This window comes from Salvelinus namaycush, chromosome 11 (assembly GCF_016432855.1).
Source record: "Salvelinus namaycush isolate Seneca chromosome 11, SaNama_1.0, whole genome shotgun sequence".
In the NCBI taxonomy this organism is placed as follows: domain Eukaryota; kingdom Metazoa; phylum Chordata; class Actinopteri; order Salmoniformes; family Salmonidae; genus Salvelinus; species Salvelinus namaycush.
In genome coordinates, this window is record NC_052317.1 from 8,234,057 (window position 1) to 8,256,400 (window position 22,344).

The 22,344-nt window shown below is 42.4% G+C and overlaps 2 protein-coding genes across 2 annotated transcripts in view; one reads left to right on the forward strand and one right to left on the reverse strand.

Annotated features, from left to right (window-relative positions):
* LOC120056258 (NACHT, LRR and PYD domains-containing protein 3-like) overlaps positions 1-15,016 on the reverse strand; it is a 46,860-nt gene extending 31,844 nt beyond the window's left edge. Inside the window, exons 1-2 of the mRNA XM_039004508.1 lie at positions 14,810-15,016; positions 12,769-12,844 (exon numbers count right to left, since the gene is read on the reverse strand). Coding sequence (XP_038860436.1) covers positions 12,769-12,844; positions 14,810-15,016 — 283 coding nt within the window. The remainder of the gene's footprint in view (positions 1-12,768; positions 12,845-14,809) is intronic.
* Positions 15,017-15,935: 919 nt separating this feature from the next.
* LOC120056259 (calcium-activated potassium channel subunit beta-3) lies at positions 15,936-21,977 on the forward strand. Its single transcript, XM_039004509.1, has 4 exons — positions 15,936-15,943; positions 16,580-16,783; positions 18,348-18,522; positions 21,582-21,977. The coding sequence occupies exons 1-4, from the start codon at positions 15,936-15,938 to the stop codon at positions 21,975-21,977; spliced, it is 783 nt and encodes a 260-aa protein (XP_038860437.1).
* The last annotated feature ends 367 nt before the right edge of the window (positions 21,978-22,344 follow it).

Below are 22,344 nucleotides of genomic sequence, written 5' to 3' on the forward strand. Positions count from 1 at the left end.
CCCCTCTCCCTGCCTCTCCCTTTCCTACCACAACCCATGCGGTGATCACAGAGAGGTCGTAAATTCCTGAGAATCTCCTCATGGCCCAACAGTATTAGACAGAGGGTAAACTTTCAGGACAAAGGAATTCTCTTCCACCTCACAGAACTTGAGGACCCGCCCCTGAGCCAGTTGGGTCAGAGACCATGGGACAGCCCCTCTCTGCTATCCGAATAAAAGCCAACTCTGAGAAATTACCATTAGACCATGTTTATCCTCAATGGGGAGAACAAAGGTTAATGTAACATTGCTGAATCTTTAACCATACCACGTGGTTAAAACTCTTATACTAATAATAACAAGTTTTGATATTGACTACTAGTCTGCAGCTAGGAATTCGGTATCATTGAACGCGAAGAAAGACAACCGCCGAAACAAGCATTCTACAACGAATGTCACTCTGAACAATCCACAATAACTACGACAGAAGGAACTCCAACAAAACGAACTTCTCTCCAACGATCAAGACGACACACAATGAGCGTAAATATATATATATTGATTGCAATTGTTCCCGAATGAGTGAGCGTTCATGTGTAAAGGATTAGCATGTCAATTGTTATAATTATGAACTCTGTAGTGACTTCTTGGTCGAACGCCAATTTTTCCTTTGTCTAACAAGCTGCTATGCCGGTTCAGCCCACTAGGGCATATTTCTCCTATCATTTCATGTAACTATTTTAAGTTTGTGTGTTTGTTTATGCATTTCTGTGAATTAATTAGTTAGTAATAAATAAATGATTTAAGACAATTGATGTATATATGACTCATAGTGAAGACTGGGTTCGTGCAGATAATCAACAATTTACGACGTTTGGAATGAGACTAATGTGAGGTAAAGTAAATAAATCATTAATTAGAGGACTATTGATCAGATATGAAAATATCTGAAAGGTTATATTGGGAAATTATAACTTTGTAATCTAATAACTTTCCCTGGTGCCCTCGAATTCATAGTTAATTAGTTACGTTATTACTCAAGTGATCGCGTAATCCCTAATTACAGGAATCTTTGATAAAAACTATAAGTCTTCAATTTAACGATAGCAAAGACACGACACAAGTGATTGGCTCAAACGCATTAAGAAGGAAAGAAATTCCACAAATTAACTTAAGGCACACCTGTTAATTTAAATGCATTCCAGGTGACTACCTCATGAAGCTGGTTGAGAGAATGCCAAGAGTGTGCAAAGCTGTCATCAAGGCAAAGGGTGGCTATTGATTTGTTTAACACTTTTTTGGCTACTACATGATTCCATATGTGTTATTTCATAGTTTGTCTTCACTATTATTCTCCAATGTAGAAAATAGTAAAAATAAAGAAAAACCCTTGAATGAGTAGGTGTTCTAAAACTTTTGACCGGTATTGTATACAGCCGAATATATTGATAAGTCCCCTTGTCCGAGAGAGACTTACATGGTTATTAAAAAACACTTATTCACGCCGCCAAATAATTGATTAAAACACACTGTTTTGCAATGAAGGTTTACAGTAGCCTCAACTGCGCTCTCTTGGGTAGCACCATGGTATAGCCGGAGGACACTAGTTTCCGTCATCCTCTGGGTACAGTGCATTTGGAAAGTATTCAGACGCCTTGACTTTTTCCACATTTTGTTACGTTACAGCCTTATTCTAAAATGGACCAAAAAAAAGAAATTTTCATCAATCTACACACAATACCCGATAAATTAAAAACATTTTTGCAGATGTAAAAAAAAAACGACTTAAATATCAACTTTACATAGGTATTCAGACACTTTACTCAGTACTTTGTTGAAGCATCTTTGGCAGAGATTACAGCCACGAGTCTTCTTGGGTATGACGCTACAAGCTTGGCACACCTGTATGTGGGGAGTTTCTCTGATGCAGATCCTCTCAAGTTCTGTCAGGTTCGATAGTGAGCGTCGCTGCACAGCTATTTTCAGGTCTCTCCAGAGATGTTCAATCGAGTTCAAATCCGGGCTCTGTCTGGGCAACTCAAGGACATTCAGAGACTTGTCATAGTTGTTATGTTTTCACTATTATTCTACAATGTAGAAAATAGTAAAAATAAAGAAAAACCATTGAATGAGTGGTGTTCTAAAACTTTTGACAGGTAGTGTAGGTCAGACACTGCAGAACAAACTTCCTATAGATTTTTTGTTTGTGGGGGGACTATCTGTTGTTCCATGTAGTGAATCTGTTACTCAATGCGTTTGTATGGGCTAATAGCATTAATGCCCCCCCAAAATTATATATAAACATTGTATACCACCCCCTCCCGGCTTAGACAAAGCTTGGACTGTAATGATTAACAGTTTAAGGAACAAAGAGTAAGATGGGGAACTTTACGTGTTTGTCTTATTTCAAACTGTGGTAAGAGGCATGTAGGCCTACTATAGTGAACAGACACATTATTCTCAAAAAATCTGTTTATTCTGTTATATCTTTGATATTGTCTAAAGATACTGTATGTTCACTGTATAAAACCAGCTCTCACTTTAAGAAGCAGTACTACTCACCCTGAAATGGAACTCAACTACTGACAAACACTTGAATCGTATCATATTTATCGGAAATATACCAGTCTTAGCTTTCAGGAATGGGGTCATATAGGTAATAGCCCAAACCGTTCAAATGCTAGGTCACAGCCAGTAGAAACTGGCAGAGAGGAAATCAAGGGGGTTTGGGGGATTTGTAAGCAATGTCGGGGCCATGGGGTGATGAACAAATAACACATATTTAAAGCTCTGACTTTGACTTCTGATTGACTTACATGTAAAGTTAAAAATGTTCCATTCAGTAATGGTTCACTTTCTCGTCAGGTAATATTTAGTAACCTTTCATGAAATCGGGGAAATGTGAGCAGGGTTCCACAATATTAATCAATACTATGTACACATTTATATTTAAGTATTACCTCTGTCTTGCTCTGTTAATAGTAATATTCAAGTTTACTTACTTCATTCTCTCTTCTCTTTAAAGCAGCATATTCTGCCTCGGGTTCTCAAAAATAACCACACGGCCAGGAAACTACTATAATCAGGAAGCAGATCTTACAGTCTTTAAAGTTGCCTTGTCATGAGTTTTAGGGTGTTCTCACACTTGGTTCTATTCATCCAATTTTTGTGAACTTTATTAAGAGTTTTGCTAATTTTCTTGATTTCTTGTCAGCCCATATGTAGGTTAAAATGGTTATTCCATCAAGGTTCAAATGATTAGACTAGTACACAACACAGAACAACTAGGTTAAGGGTCAGTGGCCCAAGCCTGGGAACAGGAATATTCCAAGTTCAGACGGAAGGAGGGAGTCAGATCGCTATGATCACCAGAAACTTTACTTTTGGTTTCTCATTACAATTGTTGCGCTACTAGTGCTGCCTGTTGATGTTAGGTAGGCAGCTACAGTAACTGGATGATATTAACATATTCGGTTTTTATTTCATTTTTCATTTTATTTCATCTGGGTGCTTACGTCACCTACTAACACCCTGGTACTACCCGTGTAGCTCCAATTCTCATCAGTCCGAGAAAACACAGAAAGGTATGTGTTGCAGATTACTCCTGTGTAGAAGTCCATATAAAGACTCCCATTGTTAATGCTATAGGTATTGTAATAAGGTGGTGTGAGACTATTGAAACATGTAACTTTCATCGTTGTTATTGATATAGTTTTACAGTGCTAAAAAGTATTGCTATTGCTAGCTAGCACGCCTTCTGTGATGTAGATGGTTAGCTGAGCTGCCGAGTTATGCTAGCGTAGCATTATGGGAGGTGTAGTTTTGCCCTCTAAGGTCTGAATGAGCTAAATGCGATTTCACGTTGTAGCTTGTTTCTGTACATGAGTTGTTGTACTTTAATACTGTCAACACCTAGCAATGTATTGGGGATGTGTTTTACCTTTTCTCTTCATGCTCCTGTATTTTATTTTAACATTTATTTAACTAGGCAAGTCAGTTAAGAACAAATTCTTATTTACAATGACAGCCTAGGAACAGTGGGTTAACTGCCTTGTTCAGGGGCAGAACAACATATTTTTACCTTGTCAGCTCAGGGATTCGATCTAGCAACCTTTCAGTTACTGACTCATCACTCTCATCACTTGTCAGATGGTGCATTGGAGACGGATGTGTTCCTGTCCTGTCTTTTCATAATACGATTGTAGAGAAAGATCTACATAAAAGCCCAAAAAAGACTGCCGTGGTGTCGCTCTTCATTTCTTGTTTTTTCTGTAGTACATCTGAAGACCGCTACACATAAATACATATGAAATAAGTCACTGGTGAGTTGTTTTGTTTTCCATGGGTGATACAGTAGATCATATGAATATACACAGCGCATACAAAACATTAAGAACACCTGGTCTTTCCATGACATGGACTGACCAGGTGAATCCAGGTGAAAGCTATGATCCCTTTTATAGATGTTAAATCCACTTCAATCAGTGTAGATGATGAAAGGGTGGCGACCGGTTAAAGAAGGATTTTTCAGCCTTGAGACAATTAAGACAGGGATTGAATATGTGTGCCATTCAGAGGGTGACCAGACAAACTAAAAATGTAAGTGCCATTGAACGGGGTATAGTAGTAGGTGCCAGGTGCACTGATTTGTGTCAAGAACTGCAGCAATGCTAGGTATTTACGCTCAACAGCGTGAACAGAGTCCATGCCCCGACGAATCAACAAATTGAGGCTGTTCTGAGGGCAAGGGGGGTTGCAACTCAATATTAGGAAGGTGTCCTAAAAATTGTCAAAGACCCCAGTCATAGACTGTTCTCTCTACTACCGCATGGCAAGCGGTACCGGAGTGCCAAGTGTAGGACAAAAAGGCTTCTCAACAGTTTTTACCCCCAAGCCATAAGACTCCTGAACAGGTAATCAAATGGTTACCCAGACTATTTGCATTGTGTGCCCCCCCCTCCCCCCAAACCCTCTTTTTACACTGCTGCTACTCTCTGTTTATCATATATGCATAGTCACTTTAACTATACATTCATGTACATACTACCTCAATTGGGCCGACCAACCAGAGCCCTGTTAGCCAATGTGCGGGAGCAATCTGCATTGTGTCCCACCCACCACCCGCCAACCCCTCTTTTACGCTACTGCTACTCTCTGTTCATCATATATGCATCGTCACTTTAACCATATGTACATACTACATCAATCAGCCTGACTAACCGGTGTCTGTAAGTAGCCTCGCTACTGTATATAGCCTGTCTTTTTACTGTTGTTTTATTTCTTTACCTACCTATTGTTCACCTAATACCTCTTTTGCACTATTGGTTAGAGCCTGTAAGTAAGCATTTCACTGTAAGGTCTACACCTGTTCTATTTGGCGCATGTGACAAATAAACTTTGATTTGATTCCTAATGTTTGGTGTACTCAGTGTATATATTTAGATTGTCACAGCAAACCTGATCCAATGACAAACACAATAGCACCAGCTACATGTAATGCTGAACTAAATTAGCGTATACCTCTTTCCATAACAATGAGCTTATCATGGACAACAAGGTGTGGCGCTGCTAGCTGGGGTCCAATGGGAGATCATTAGCGTCTTACCTGGCTGTTTCTATAGAAACTCCTGGGAGCAGGTGGAGAGGAGAGGGGAGGATGTTTTACGCTCACCTTCTAGCCTTGGCGAATGGCAAACACAGGGAATTCCCTCCAGTCTATCTCTGTCAGTACATAGAGCCGTCATCATGCTGCTGTATTAAAGAGTAGAGCTGAGGAGAAACTATGAGAATACGCTGTAGGACCATTGGAAAAGCTACTACAGTGTTTTCTCAACCTTTTTTAGTGCCAAGTACCGGCAAGCTAGATTGTTTCCTCCTTTGGGGAAAAAGACCAAATCAGCGTCAGCTAGCTGAACATCTCAGGGACTGCTGAGCATCATCCCAGGGACCGGAGCTGGTACTTGGGCCGGAGGTTGACAAAACACTGGGCAACCAGACTACAGGAAGTTGTTGGAGTGTTTGAAAAGCAGGAATGTTCTTGAACACAGCCTCACCTCGGAAGTCTTTTAGCGTCCCCATTAGCATCAACCTGCAGGGCGCACGGAGGCGACAGACGCGGTAAGACACAGGTTAGCTAGCCTGATCCCAGATCTGTTGGTGCTGTCTTGCCAATGACCCTAAGAGTTGGCAAGACAGCACAAAGAGATCTGTAAGTAATCCCTAACCTGGTCCCAGATTGGCTGGGTAATCTAGAACAATCTGGGACCAGGTCAGGGATTACCTAAATAATGTTTTTGAATTCAATTGAAGATACAATGGGTGGGGATTTCTGAAACTGGAAGGTGGGTGAGCAAAACTGTACATCAAAGCTTCCTTTCTGCAAGTGAGACTTCCTATTACAGGGAAAACAAACAGAATTCCTAGAAAGTGTTTCGAGTGGTGGTTCTGTCTGTCCTAATGTACTCAAGCGATTATTTCTACTCTACTTTACATCCCACAAGTTACAAGGTAATGTAAAAGAACACAGAGTACATCAAACGTCTCTCGCTGTAACCATTCTGATGACTCCAATTGATAAGATTAGAGCAGAGGTTCCCAAACTTTATTGCATCGAGGACCCCCTTTGTGATAGCAAATTCATCAGGAACCCCTCATATTAGAACAATAGATAAAAGATAAAGATGACAATAGCATACACAGTTTTACTATGACTTCTGTATTGCATGGCCGGACTAATCAAGTCTTGGGCCATGGGGGGGAAAAATGCAGTTTAAAAACTTTAATTAAAGTGCATTATGTTCCAAACGAAATTTAGTGTGTGTGCCTATGTGTACAAAAGCCCCAGAAGCCCAAGGCAAAAGATATCAAATAAAAGTAGACTCTTTGAATTCTCAACTATCCCACCTTAAAGGGCAATTCTGCCACTTTTCAACCTAATTTTCATTATCCCAATATCAATGTTGACATAAACTCAGCAAAAAAAGAAACGGCCCTTTTTCAGGACACTTTCTTTCAAAGATAATTTGTAAAAATCTAAATAACTTCACAGATCTTCATTGTAAAGGGGTTCAACAAAGTTTCCCATGCTTGATCAATGAACCATAAACAATTAATGAACATGCACCTGTGGAACAGTCGTTAAGACACTAACAGCTTACAGATGGTAGGCAATTAAGGTCACAGTTATGAAAACTTAGGACACAAAATAGGCCTTTCTACTGACTCTGAAAAACACCAAAAGAAAGATGCCCAGGGTCCCTGCTCATCTGCGTGAACGTGCCTTAGGCATGCTGCAAGGAGGCATGAGGACTGCAGACGTGGCCGTACTCTGAGACGCCTAAGACAGAGCTACAGGGAGACAGGACGGACAGCTGATCGTCCTCGCAGTGGCAGACCACGTGTAACAACACCTGCACAGGAACGGTACATCCGAACATCACACCTGCAGGAAAGGTACAGGATGGCAACAACAACTGCCCGAGTTACACCAGGAACAGAATAGGCTGAGAGAGGCTGGACTGAGGGCTTGTAGGCCTGTTGTATGCAGGTTCTCACCAGACATCACCGACAACAAGGTCGCCTATGGGCACAAACCCACCGTCGCTGGACCAGACAGGACTGGCAAAAAGTGCTCTTCACTGACAAGTTGCGGTTTTGTCCCACCAGGGGTGATGGCAGATACGCGTTTATCGTCGAAGGAATGAGCGTTACACCGAGGCCTGTACTCTGGAGCAGGATCGAGGTGGAGGGTCCGTCATGGTCTGGGGTGGTGTGTCACAGCATCATCGGACTGAGCTTGTTGTCATTGCAGGCAATCTCAACGCTGTGCGTTACAGGGAAGACATCCTCCTCCCTCATGTGGTACCCTTCCTGCAGGCTCATCCTGACATCACCCTCCATAATGACAATGCCACCAGCCATACTGCTCGTTCTGTGCGTGATTTCCTGCAAGACAGGAATGTCAGTGTTCTGCCGTGGCCAGCGAAGAGCCCAGATCTCAATTCCATTGAGCACGTCTGGGACCTTTTGGATCGGAGGGTGAGGGCTAGGGCCATTCCCCCCCAGAAATGTCCGGGAACTTGTAGGTGCCTTGGTGGAAGAGTGGGGTAACATCTCACAGCAAGAACTGGCAAATCTGATATAGTACATGAGGAGGAGATGCACTGCAGTACTTAATGCAGCTGGTGGCCACACCAGATACTGACTGTTACTTTTGATTTTGACCCCCCCCTTTGTTCAGGGACACATTATTCCATTTCTGTTAGTCACATGCCTGTGGAACTTGTTCAGTTTATGTCTGTTGTTGAATCTTGTTATGTTCATACAAATATTTACACGTTAAGTTTGCTGAAAATAAACACAGTTGACAGTGAGAGGACGTTTCTTTTCTTGCTGAGTTTGTGAAAACGGTGCATTTCTATGTTTTGTAGTTAAAAAGTTCTACCCGATGACATCATCAAAAGTTTAGAAAAAACACTATGAGAATCGAGGTGATGTAGGAGCAAGAAAATACTCTTCCTCTGGCTAGAAACGTGTACTTTTAATCCTACCCAGGGATGTCACAGAGAAGCATTTTTATCAGTATTTTTTAAAGCATTATTTATCTATTTAACCACAGATCATAGAAATGCGCCGTTCTCACATTCGGAAAGTATTCAGACCCCTTGACTTTTTCCACATTTTGTTACGTTATAGACTTATTCTAAAATGGATTTAAAAAAAATTGTTCATCTAGACACAATACCCCATGTTTTTTTTTAAATGTTTGCAAATGTATAAACAAATATAAGACTGAAATATCACACTTACATAAGTATCCGGTTCAAGTAACCCTTTACTCTGTACTTTGTTGAAGCACCTTTGGCAGCGATTACAGCCTCGAGTCTTCTTGTGTATGACGCTACAAGCTTGGCACACCTGTATTTGGGGAGTTTCTTCTCTCCAGATCCTCTCAAGCTCTGTCAGGTTGGATGGGGAGCGTTGCTGCACAGCTATTCTCAGGTCTCTCCGTAGATGTTTGATCGGGTTCAAGCCCGGGCTCTGGCTGAGCCACTCTAGGACATTCAGAGACTTGTCCCGATGCCACTCCTGTGTTGTCTTGGCTGTGTGCTTAGAGTCATTGTCCTGTTGGAAGGTGAACCTTCGCCCCAGTCTGAGGTCCTGAGCTCTCTGGAGCAGGTTTTCATCAAGGATCGCTCTGTACTTTTCTCCATTCACCTTTCCATCAACCCTCGACACAGTCCCTGCCGCTGAAAAACACTCCCACAGCATGATGCTGCTACCATTATACTTTACCGTAGGGATGGTGCCAGGTTTTCTCCAGATGTGACGCTTGGCATTCAGGCCAAAGAGTTCAATCTTGGTTTCATCAGACCAGAGAATCTTGTTTGTCATGGTCTGATAGTCCTTTAGGTGCCTTTTGGCAAACTCCAAGCGGGCTGTCATGTGCCTTTTTACTGAGGAGTTGCTTCCATCTGGCCATTCTACCATAAAGGCCTGATTGGTGGAGTGCTGCAGAGACGGTTGTCCTTCTGGACGGTTCTCCCATCTCCACAGAGGAACTCTGGAGCTCTGTCAGTGACTATCGGGTTGTTGGTCACCTCCCTGACCAAGGCCCTCCTCCCCCGATTGCTCAGTTTGGTAAGGCAGCCAGCTCTAGGAAAAGTCTTGGTGGTTACAAACTTCTTCCATTTAAGATTGATGGAGGCCACTGTGTTCTCGGGGACCTTCAATGCTGCAGAAATCCTTTGGTACCCTTCCCCAGATCTGTGCCTTGACACAATCCTGTCTCGGAGCTCTGTGGACAATTCCTTCAACCTCATGGCTTGGTTTTTGCTCTGACATGCACTGTCAACTGTGGGACCTTGTATAGACAGGTGTGTGCCTTTCCAATCAATTGAATTTACCTCATGTGGACTCATGTGGAAACAGGATGCACCGGAGATCAATTTTGAGTCTAATAGCGAAGGTTCTGAATACTTATGTAAATAAGGTATTTCTGTTATTTATTTTTTAATACATTTGCAAAGATTTGTAAAAACCTGTTTTCGCTTTGTCATTATGGGGTATTGTGTATAGATTGATGAGGGGGAAAAAATATGTAATACATTTTAGCATAAGGCTGTAACTTAACAAAATGTGGAAAAAGTCAAGGGGTCTGAATACTTTCCGAATGCGCTGTATGTAGACACGTGTTTGGTGCTGGAGATAATGAATATGAAGTTGAAAAGCGGCAGAATTGCCCTTTAAGCCTTAAATCAAATCAAAGTGTACTGATCGTGTACATAGATTTGTAGATGCATGTGTTTTTTTCATATCCAATAGTTCATCTAGCAATACAATGACAATACACATATAATCCAAATAGTTTACCAATATCAGAACGAGCAATGTCAGTGTCCGGAATAGATACACTGAGTGTACAAAACATTAAGAACACCTGCTTTTTCCATGACATAGACTGACCAGGTGAATCCAGGTGATAGCTATGAACCCTTATCGATGACACTTGTTAAATCCACTTCAATCAGTGTTTAGATAGGGGAGGAGACAACTTCAAGACTGATGTTTATGCCTTGAGACAATTGAGTCATGGATTGTGTATGTGTGCCATTCGGAGGGTGAATAGGTAAGACAAAATATTTAAGTGCCGTTTCACCGGGTACGGTAGTAGGTGCCAGGCGCACCGGTTTGTGTCAAGAACTACAACGCTGCCGGGATTTTCACGCCCAACAGTTTCCCGTGGGAAGCATTAGAGTCAATATGGGCCAGCATCCCTGTGGAACGCTTTCGACACCTTGTAGAGTTGAGGCTGTTCTGAGGGCAAGAGAGGGGGGGTACAACTCAATATTAGAAAAGTGCTCTTAATGTTTTGTACACTCAGTTTATATACGGTGCATTCAGAAAGTATTCAGACCCCTTGACTTTTTCCACATTTTGTTACTTTACATCCTTTTTCTAAAATGAATTTAAAAAAATTAAAAAATCATCCTCAATAATGTCTGTTGAGTTTTTTACTCTGAGAATTAGAACCTAACACTGGTGAAACAAGGGCAGTCATTGCACAATCGCAAAAATGTCTAAAAACCTGTTTTTGCTTTGTCAATATGGCCTATTGTGTACACAATAGCCCATATTGACAAAGCAAAAACAGGTTATTCTTCCCAGAGGATCAATACAGCTGCATTAGACAAACACATTTTCACACAAGCACTGATATTTAACTGTTCCTCATAGGCTGAGTCCCCTCCTACCCATCTGTACAAACATCGTTCTTTACTGCTAGGCAGGACACTAGTGATACGGGCCATGAACTTTTATTTCTCCCTTAAGGTGACCTGACCCCCTCCATCACTAATCCACGGCTCTCTCCCCGTATCAATGCCTGCCACATGTAATCGCTTCCCTGTACTCAACACATTCCAAGCTTAATTGCACCCACGATATACCTTCCTCCTATAACCATTAACTCTGTTCCAGGGGTTCTAGGATTATAGGCTACACTTAAAGTTATTTGGCCACTTTAGTTGTGATGCAAACTTTCTGAAACATCTAGGCCTATGGGCTAGGTTACATAATGCATGGGCCTACGATTTGAAAAAGAAGCAAAGAAAATGAATGCGCTGTTTCTCGCTTTAGACTGTAAATCCGGGGCATCATTTATAACTGATAGTATTCTCACCCGTCAGACTATCATCAATTTGATCTTGTCTTTACATATACTAAATAATATATGTGTGAAATTAGTTTTGATTTAGAATGGGCCGTTATCATGCACCTGTCGGAACGGGGGCATGGGGGGGAAAAGACGTCATCAGTAGGCACTGATGCTTTCCAGAGGTTCATTTAGGCTACTAGGCTAGTAGGCTACTCCAGTTGCAAAGCAATGTGCTTAATATTAGGAAATTTGAGAAATAAATCTATTAGGCCTGGCCCAGGGGTGCACAATTAGAATTCAAAGAGGTCCAGTGACTTAGACATTTTAATGGAAATGTTAACGGCCGCTATGATTTGGGGGCATATGTAGTTCCTGTATATGTCGAGCTAATAAACAAAGTACTACATTTCAATAACATTTCGACAATATTTATTGCACATTTCCAATGCAGACACATTAAACATGAGGTAAATAAATATGCAGCCTAGTCATAAATAAAAGTAGGCCTATCACAAATGTTCTCATTTCAAGCAGAACAAGACTGCATCTTCACAAAACAAGAACAAAAGTGCCTGTTTCTGGAAAAAGTGATTTGATTTCTGAACAAATAAGAAACCACAGGTTTAATATTGCTCTTTCCTACTCTCTCCCACTTCACTTCTCCATCTCTCTTCTTTAGTGAGAGAAATGGGCTGTTTCTTGCCCTGCCAGTCATTTGAACCTTGGCTGGAATGGAGTCAGTGTCATTCTCATGCACATAGTAGGTGCTCATTGGTGAGTCTAGAGCGGTACTGATTTTTAATGATGTTCATAGTGGAGACAGAAGACTCACAACTGTATGTGGAGCCAAACAGGGTCAATGTGTGTGGTGCTACTTTGGTTAGACCAGGGAGCACAGTCTCAGACACAGCCTGCAGCCAGAAAGGGCCATGATCAGTTAGTTGAAAGTGCTCTCTTAGTGCAACATTTGCTTGCAGATCAATCAGTTCCATCTGTTGAGATCCAGCATGTCCCCTGACATCTGTGATGAGGAATGGATTCTCAATTAGAAGAAGGAGCTGCTGTCAAAGTGATTTACAAGTTTACAATCAGCTTATCTATGAAGTCAACATGAAGAGAAACATCTCTCTCACCCTGAATCTGTTCCTGCACTTTTGGGAAGTGTGCACAGTCTCCTTGAAGATCTTCCTTGAACACTTCCAGTTTCCTCTGGAAGGAGCGGACAGATGCCAGCAAATCACAAACTGAATTGTTCTTGCACTGTAGTTTCACGTTAAACTCATTAGGGTGTGATGTGATGTCTACCCAAAAAGCAACAATATCCATTTTGCTCTCGTCTTGCAAATGAAGTGAAAACTTTGTTGCCTTCTGACTCTTGAGCTGTACTAGGAAAGCTGTTATTTCCTTTCGAATGGACCAAAAGCGTTCCAACACCCTGCCTTTACTGAGCCAGCTTACGTTGTTGTGCAGCAGTAGGTCATTTGCATTTGCCTCAACTTCTTTCAGGAATTCTCTCAGCAGGCGATGTTGATGAGACGAAGATGCCCTGAGGAAGTGGATGAGTTTCATCATTGTATTCATCACTTCAGCATACTCTTCTGACAGATTGGCGCACAGGACGGACTGATGAATGACGCAGTGGTAAGCTGTGAGATCAAGGTTGTCCTCTTTCAGCCGTGCCACAGCTCCTCTCTCTCTTCCTGTCATGGCAGGGGCCCCGTCTGAGGTGATAGAGATCATTTGTTTTAGATCTATGCCCCTCTTTCTCAGCATGTCCTTTATGGCCATGTATATGTATTTTTCCTCTTGTATGTGTCGCGAGTGGTGTTACACCTAACAGGTCTTCACAGAATTCCTTCTTCCCTGTGTGGTAAAATCTAACATACACCAGAAGCTGGGCATTATCACTCACATCAGTAGATTCATTAACAGCTAATGCTCTGCATGGTGCTCTCTGAATAGCTTCATCAAGCTGTGTTAATACATCCTCTGTTCGTATTTCACTCTTTCTTGCTGATGTTGTACGTGACATTGGGATATGCTTGATCTTCTCACACAGCTCGTCTTTTTGTTTACCGTCAAGTAAGTTTCAGCAACAGCATTCATGCACTCCATCGCCACTCCCCAGTCAGTAAATGGCTTTTGGTGTTGACCCAAAATCCAAGCTATTTTTAGTGAACATTCGTTTGCACGTTGTTGGGCAGTGAATGCAGAGAGGACTCTGGTGGACCGATCATACTGGGCTTTGAGTTTGTTTATTTTGCGTGCCCTCACCTCAGACTGCTGTGGATATGTTTGCTCAGAATATATGTGCTTTGTCTCGCAGTGGCAGGCAGAGTGGTTGGACACTCGCTGCGGGAAGGATAAAGGCATATTTGTCTGTCCACTCTTCTTTGAAAGCTCAATTTTCTGTATCAACTTTCCTGACTTTTGCACACGCAATTCTATAATTTCTCCTCTCGCTTCCGCTTTTGCTTCTCTCGCTGTCTCTCTCTCTGACGACATCAGTCTCCTAACATGCATTGTAAACATTCGCTTTGATTGGCTGAGTTTCGTGACGTGATTTAAATAACGCACGTGATTGAACAACACACAGTAGTATGGGGCGCTGTCTGGGACCTTCCCAGCTGCACTGAGCCAGCGCGGTATGTGTACATTGAACAAAAGGGTTGCTTCATCAGTATTTAATTGAACAATTATTTCTGAGAAATGTGTTGAGGTCCAGATAAATCCTTCGTCCGCCAATTGTGCACCTCTGGCCTAGCCTATAGAAAGCTGATGGGATCCTCCTGTTTTTAATCATCAAAACTATGTTTCCTTACGCAATTGCATAGAATAGCCCATAGAAATGTTGGAAATGTAAGGAACACTTATTTCATTCAATCATCATCCAGCTATGAGGAGATGGGCTCTCATGAAGTGTTACATTTTCCCGGATGCATTTGCATTGATGTCAGAGTGATTAGAGGGACAATAAAGCCCTGAGTACCAGGCCATTAATGATTGGCTGTTAGCAAGTTGGGTAGGCTACTAATGACCATCAGCGGTATCAGAGTGCAGTTTTGGAGAAGTCTAGTCACCGTGACGCAACGGTCACGTGAAATTTGACTGCGGTTATAACTACACACCACCCTCTGGAGAGCCATGCGGTTGCTGGCGGTTCAGTTGCCATACCAGGTGGTGATGCAGCCTGACAATGATCTCGAAGGTGCATCTGTAGAAGTTTGTTAGGGTCTTAGGAGCCATGCCAAATTTCTTTAGCCTCCTGAGGTTGAAGAGGCGCTGTTGCATCTTCTTCACCACGGTGTCAGTGTGGTAAGTCCATTTCAGGTCCTTGGTGATGCGCACGCCAAGGAACTTGAAGCGTTTGGCCCTCTCCATTGTGGGCCTGTCTATGTGGATGGGAGCTTGCTCTCTCTGCTGTTTCCTGTAGTCCATGATCAGCTACTTCGTTTTGTTGAGGGAGAGGTTATCTCGTCGTTGTTAGTGATCAGGCCTTTGGAAGCGCTTTTTTCAGATTTCCTTTATTAAAGTTCCCAGCGACGACAAATGCGGCCTCGGAAAAATGTCCAGTCTCGTCAAAGTTCCTTAAATGCCAACAGCTGAAAATTACTCCGGAAGGTAATGGGGTCGGTATTTGATGGTGAGGAATGCAAGAACGGGAGAACAAAAGGACTTGAGTTACTGTATGTTTTTAATCGTGAAATATACCCCTATGCCTTTATTTCCCCGGAGTGTTCTTTCTTTCTGTCCGCGCGACGGACAGAGAACCCGGTTGGTTGGTTGGTTGGTTGGTTGGTTGGTTGGTTGGTTGGTTGGTTGGTTGGTTGGTTGGTTGGTTGGTTGGTTGGTTGGTTGAAGACAAAATCAAGGAAGAGTGACACATTTCCATAAAACAGATTATGTTGCAGTCCCTTGTCTCTCTGAAAGGAGATCCTCGCCTGAGCTAGTCTACCTTATTGTCCAGAGATTGTACATTAGCAAGTAATATACTGGGTGGTTTGCCATCTTTTTGAGCCTGACTAGGATGCCGGCCCTCCTTCCTCTCCTCTGGTGGTGACGTTTTGGTAGAATGCCCGGGATGAATGGTACTGCTTCGGGAAATCCAAATAAAGGTTTGTGTCCAGGGAAGTCGAATTTGTGGAGTGATCGCCGATCTAATGTTCAGGAGTTCTTATTGGTTGTAGGAGATGATACCAGAAACGTTCTGAGCAAATAAAATAAGACATAACACAAAAACAAAACACAAAACTGCAAAGTTGTCTGTCGGCGCCATCTTGTATCGACTTAACCATTCGGAATGAATGGGTAAACGTGAAAGTGTATAGTTGTTTTTGTTTTAACCCTATCCAAAACCTTGACCCTTAAATTAAGCATTCGGAATGAATGAAGGACAATGCTCAGCAGGAGGAGCAACCCAGGGTGTCAAAAACACTTTGAAATATGATGTTTGGAAAAACGTAGAAATTTGACATTTGGAGAAACGTGTATAAATGTCAGAATCTGAAGTCAGACTGGTAAAACCATGAGATCTTGTTGGCTCACATACACACTCTGGCATTCAAAAGCAGCCCTATCAAAGAATTGTCAATTAATAATCATATCATTGGATGGAGTGAATGAATGGCTGCAGCAACCGTGTGACAAGCACAACTTGGGCTGCATAACAAATGAGGCCTAATTAGACAAAAGAACAATTAAGTAGTTTGAACAATATAATAAGTCGTTCAAATGACTTAGTATCTCGTTCAAACGACTTAATATCTCATTTGAATGACTTGGTAAAAAAAGAGATAGTAAGTCGTTCAAACGATATTCCATTTTTTTTGGGCCTTGGGCTTCAGGGCATCCATATATGTGTGTTCATTCATGAGCATGTGTGTGTGTGTTCATTTGAGTGTGTGCATTAATTCATGGGAATGTATGTGTGTGCCTATGACAAAGGGAGATCCTCCACCCGTTGGCGGCGAGGGAGCAGGTGTGGCGGAGAGGAGGGTACGGGCGCGGAGGGGAGAGGGCCAAGGCCCAGGTGACGGCCTCCAGTGTGGGGGAGGACAGAGCCATGCTCCTGGGCTTCAGCATGATGGCCTTCTCTGTGCTCATGTACTTTCTGATCGGGATCACTCTGGTTAAACCCCACCTAAACAGGTAAGGGAGGCCTCTGTCAATAAGACGTTTATATATGGAGCAGAATCGCTATCTGGTGAGTGGACACCGAGAGCTGGTGGTTTTGTACACTTACAATAGGTTATATTTCTAAGAATCAATCATATGATTCTAAGAATCAAAATCATCTGGGCTGAATTCGTAGGAGATGACTACTGTACCGTATGATCATCTTCAAAGTGAAGAATTTGAGTTAATGCAAGATAGCCAATAATGTAAGATAACTTCAGTAACACTACTGTAGGTGTCCTTGTGCATGCATTCATAACACCTTTATAACAGCTATAGAAAACATAACATTTGTCAGAAATTGTTGTAACTAGTTATGAGAAACCCCACATGATGTTATAAAACTAGTTATAATTGGTGTAATAGGGGATATTTCATACTGTTGTCATATGCTCTAAGGGAAACTGTTAATAACAACTACTATTACATAGTCTGCATGAAAAATTATGTCATATGTTATTACATGCTACATACAAGATATTGTATCAGGTTATTATTTAATTTACCAACCTCTGTGTCACATTATTACATTGAATGGAATAATGGGCATCATAACCATATCATATACCCTTATAAAGTGTGCACAGACACTAAGTAAATTGACAATCATTTGAGGTGTTATAAAACAGTTGTGAATTTGCTTATACCATAGGATGAGTTGAGAGTATCACAAAACATAACCATTTAAAGGATCTCTAAGACATATGGGCAAAGGGGAGTATAGATGTACTTATGATTTGTATTTATTTTGACAACGAGACAACCACCAGTATGACAACAGTATGAACAGTCATCAATAAACCAATTATAGCTTGTTTTATAAAATAATGTGGGGTTCCTCATTACTAGTTATGACAACTTATAACAGCTTATGACAAATGTTGTGTTATATAGTTGTTATGAATGCATGCATAAGGACAGCTATAGTGTTACCATAACTTCTCATCAGTGGTGGAAAAAGTACCCAATTGTCATACTTGAGTAAAAGTAAAGATACCTTAACAGAAGATGACTCAAGTAAAAGTAAACATCACCCAGTAAAATACTACTTGAGCAAAAGTCTAAAAGTATTTGGTCTGAAATGTAATTAAGAGTCAAAAGTAAAAGTATAAATAATTTCAAATTCCTTATATTAAGCAAACCTGAAGGCACAATTTTCTTGCTGTAAAATGTATGGATAGCTGCCGCGCACTCAGATGCTATTTACAAATAAAGCGTTTGTGTTTAGTGAGTCCGCCAGATCAGAGGCAGTAGGGATGACCAGGGATGTTCTCTTGATACTGTAAGTGTGTGAATTGGACCATTTTCCTGTCCTGCTAAGCATTCAAAATTGAACGAGTAGTTTTGGGTGTCAGTTAAAATTTATGGAGTAAAAAGTACATTTTCTATCAGAATGTAGTGAAGTAAAATTAAAAGTTGTAAAAAATATAAACAGTAGAGAACAGATACTTATAAAAAACAACTTAAGCAGTACTTTAAAGTATTTTTACTTAAGTACTTTACACAACTGCTTCTCATCAACTGCTGATGGTTTCAGTGACTGGCATGAGGAGGCCAGCTGCTTGCTGGTCCAGGTTGATGTTCTGGATGAGTGGGCCGACTGCAGAGGGGTCAGCACTGCCCCATGCCTGAGGGTTCTGGTCAACCTCAGTACCTCTGGACAGAAGGCTCGCCTACACTACGATGAAGAGTCTGTACTCCTCAACCATGAGGTACAGTTGAAGTCGGAAGTTTACATACACCTTAGCCAAATACATTTAAACTCAGTTTTTCACAATTCCTGACATTTAATCCTAGTAAAAATTCCCTGTCGTAGGTCAGTTAGGATCACCACTTTATTTTAAGATTGTGAAATGTCAGAATAGTAGTAGGGAGAATGCTTTATTTCAGCTTTTATTTCTTTCATCACATTCCCAGTGGGTCAGAAGTGTACATACACTCAATTAGTGTTTGGTAGCATTGCCTTTAAATTGTTTAACTTGGGTCAAACGTTTCGGGTAGCCTTCCACAAGCTTCCCACAATAAGTTGGGTGAATTTTGTCCCATTCCTCCTGACAGAGCTGGTGTAACTGAGTCAGGTTTGTAGGCCTCCTTGCTCGCACACGCTTTTTCAGTCTGCCAACAAATTTTCTATGTGATTGAGGTCAGGGCTTGTGATGGCCACTCCAATACTTTGACTTTGTTGTCCTTAAGCCATTTTGCCACAACTTTGGAAGTATGCTTGGGGTCATTGTCCATTTGGAAGACCCATTTGCGACCAAGCTTTAACTTCCTGACTGATGTCTTTAATGTTGCTTCAATATATCCACATAATTTTCCATCTTCATGAACCATCTATTTTGTGAAGTGCACCAGTCCCTTCTGCAGCAAAGCACCCCCACAACATGATGCTGCCACCCTTGTGCTTCACGGTTGGGATGGTGTTCTTCGGCTTGCAAGCCTCCCCCTTTTTCCTCCAATATAACGATGGTCATTATGGCCAAAAAGTTCTATTTCTGTTTCATCAGACCAGAGGACATTTCTCCAAAAAGTACTATCTTTGTCCCGATGTGCAGTTGCAAACCGTAGTCTGGCTTTTTTTATGGCGGTTTTGGGGCAGTGGCTTCTTCCTTGCTGAGCGGCCTTTTAGGTTATGTCGATATAGTAATCGTTTTAATGTGGATATAGATATTTTTGTACCTGTTTCCATTACATCCCTTTCTGGATTTTTTTGTACCTGTTTCCATTACATCCCTTTCTGGAATTTTCCAAGCTTTTTTTTTTTTTCAGACAACTTAGTGTAGGTAAACTTCTGACCCACTGGAATTGTGATACAGTGAATTATAAGTGAAATAATCTGTCTGTAAGCAATTGTTGGAAAAATTACTTCTCATGCATTAAGTAGATGACCTAACCGACTTGCCAAAATTATAGTTTGTCAACAAGAAATTTGTGGAGTGGTTGATAAATGAGTTTTAATGACTCCAACCTAAGTGTATGTAAACTTCCGACATCAACTGTAGAATAAAGGCCACCAGTGACTGAATGTCGCTAATTTGAGAAATTTGCTTCAGTCATTAATAAGGAGAAGCTTCCATCCGGAGTGACTGGTGTCTAGCTTATGTGCATTAGTCATGCGTGCAAGTCATGATATACACTGCTCAAAAAAATAAAGGGAACACTTAAACAACACAATGTAACTCCAAGTCAATCACACTTCTATGAAATCAAACTGTCCACTTAGGAAGCAACACTGATTGACAATAAATTTCACATGCTGTTGTGCAAATGGAATAGACAAAAGGTGGAAATTATAGGCAATTAGCAAGACACCCCCAAAAAAGGAGTGATTCTGCAGGTGGTGACCACAAACAACTTCTCAGTTCCTATGCTTCCTGGCTGATGTTTTGGTCACTTTTGAATGCTGGCGGTGCTCTCACTCTAGTGGTAGCATGAGACGGAGTCTACAACCCACACAAGTGGCTCAGGTAGTGCAGTTCATCCAGGATGGCACATCAATGCGAGCTGTGGCAAAAAGGTTTGCTGTGTCTGTCAGCGTAGTGTCCAGAGCATGGAGGCGCTACCAGGAGACAGGCCAGTACATCAGGAGACGTGGAGGAGGCCGTAGGAGGGCAACAACCCAGCAGCAGGACCGCTACCTCCGCCTTTGTGCAAGGAGGTGCACTGCCAGAGCCCTGCAAAATGACCTCCAGCAGGCCACAAATGTGCATGTGTCAGCATATGGTCTCACAAAGGGTCTGAGGATCTCATCTCGGTACCTAATGGCAGTCAAGCTACCTCTGGCGAGCACATGGAGGCCTGTGCGGCCCCACAAAGAAATGCCACCCCACACCAGACTGACCCACCGCCAAACCGGTCATGCTGGAGGATGTTGCAGGCAGCAGAACGTTCTCCACGGCGTCTCCAGACTCTGTCACGTCTGTCACATGTGCTCATGTGCTCATGTGCTCAGTGTGAACCTGCTTTCATCTGTGAAGAGCACAGGGCGCCAGTGGCGAATTTGCCAATCTTGGTGTTCTCTGGCAAATGCCAAACGTCCTGCACGGTGCTGGGCTGTAAGCACAACCCCCACCTGTGGACGTCGGGCCCTCATACCACCCTCATGGAGTCTGTTTCTGACCGTTTGAGCAGACACATGCACATTTGTGGCCTGCTGGAGGTCATTTTGCAGGGCTCTGGCAGTGCACCTCCTTGCACAAAGGCGGAGGTAGCGGTCCTGCTGCTGGGTTGTTGCCCTCCTACGGCCTCCTCCACGTCTCCTGATGTACTGGCCTGTCTCCTGGTAGCGCCTCCATGCTCTGGACACTACGCTGACAGACACAGCAAACCTTTTTGCCACAGCTCGCATTGATGTGCCATCCTGGATGAACTGCACTACCTGAGCCACTTGTGTGGGTTGTAGACTCCGTCTCATGCTACCACTAGAGTGAGAGCACCGCCAGCATTCAAAAGTGACCAAAACATCAGCCAGGAAGCATAGGAACTGAGAAGTTGTTTGTGGTCACCACCTGCAGAATCACTCCTTTTTTGGGGGTGTCTTGCTAATTGCCTATAATTTCCACCTTTTGTCTATTCCATTTGCACAACAGCATGTGAAATTTATTGTCAATCAGTGTTGCTTCCTAAGTGGACAGTTTGATTTCACAGAAGTGTGATTGACTTGGAGTTACATTGTGTTGTTTAAGTGTTCCCTTTATTTTTTTGAGCAGTGTATATCGGACTTAGATAATATAAACAAAATATGTATACTATTTTTCCCTTATCATTGCAGTGTTTCTACATACCCAAATGTCAAGTAGACAGGAAAGTCCTTGTGGACGAAGTGCAGAAAATCCAAAACACTTTGGAGGAGACACAAGGCAGTGAGTTGCGTTGTCTATCCGACCCCAGAAAATACCCAGAGGACACCATTTTGAAGAGGAAGTACACGTTAGGCCTTGCCCTGTGGTCTCTGCTGTGGCCCAGCTTGATGCTGGGCGGGGGAGCTCTACTGGTGGGCCTGGTGAAGCTCAACCAGAGACTGGCACACCTCTGTACGGAGCTGGGTAATGAAGCAGCAGGGGGTAGGCTGACAACGATGACAAATACCCAAGGCAAACTCTATCAGCTCCTTAGGTGGTCTGGCTCTGGACAGCACTCGCCTATGCAGGATGACTCAGTGAAGTGATAGCTGACAGTGGCTTTGTTCCAATGTGTAATAAGTGTACTACAATGTGTAATGTATCCAGTGAAAGTACATGGAGATAACATACTGTGTAGTTGATCCCCACTGTACAGAAGGAACTCTATGGGTTGATGTAGTAGGAAATGGAAATAATTACATTATCCACTTTGTCCTGGATTTTTTTTATTGATATGCACAAGGGCTGCAGGGAATCCCACTGTATAGTAGTGGAGGCTGGCTCATAATGGCTGGAACTGAGCGAATGGAATACCATTCCAGCCATTACCACTAGCCCCTTCTCCCCAATTAAGGTGGCACCAACCACCTGTGCTGAATAAGCTGACTTGAAGGTACCTTTTTCTTGGTCTGG

Bases quoted from the DNA above. Each gene is read 5' to 3' on its own strand.
- LOC120056259 (XM_039004509.1), top strand. The intron at 16,784-18,347 runs GTAAGGGAGGCC...TGATGGTTTCAG, and splicing joins GTTAAACCCCACCTAAACAG to TGACTGGCATGAGGAGGCCA. The intron at 18,523-21,581 runs GTACAGTTGAAG...TTATCATTGCAG, and splicing joins CTGTACTCCTCAACCATGAG to TGTTTCTACATACCCAAATG.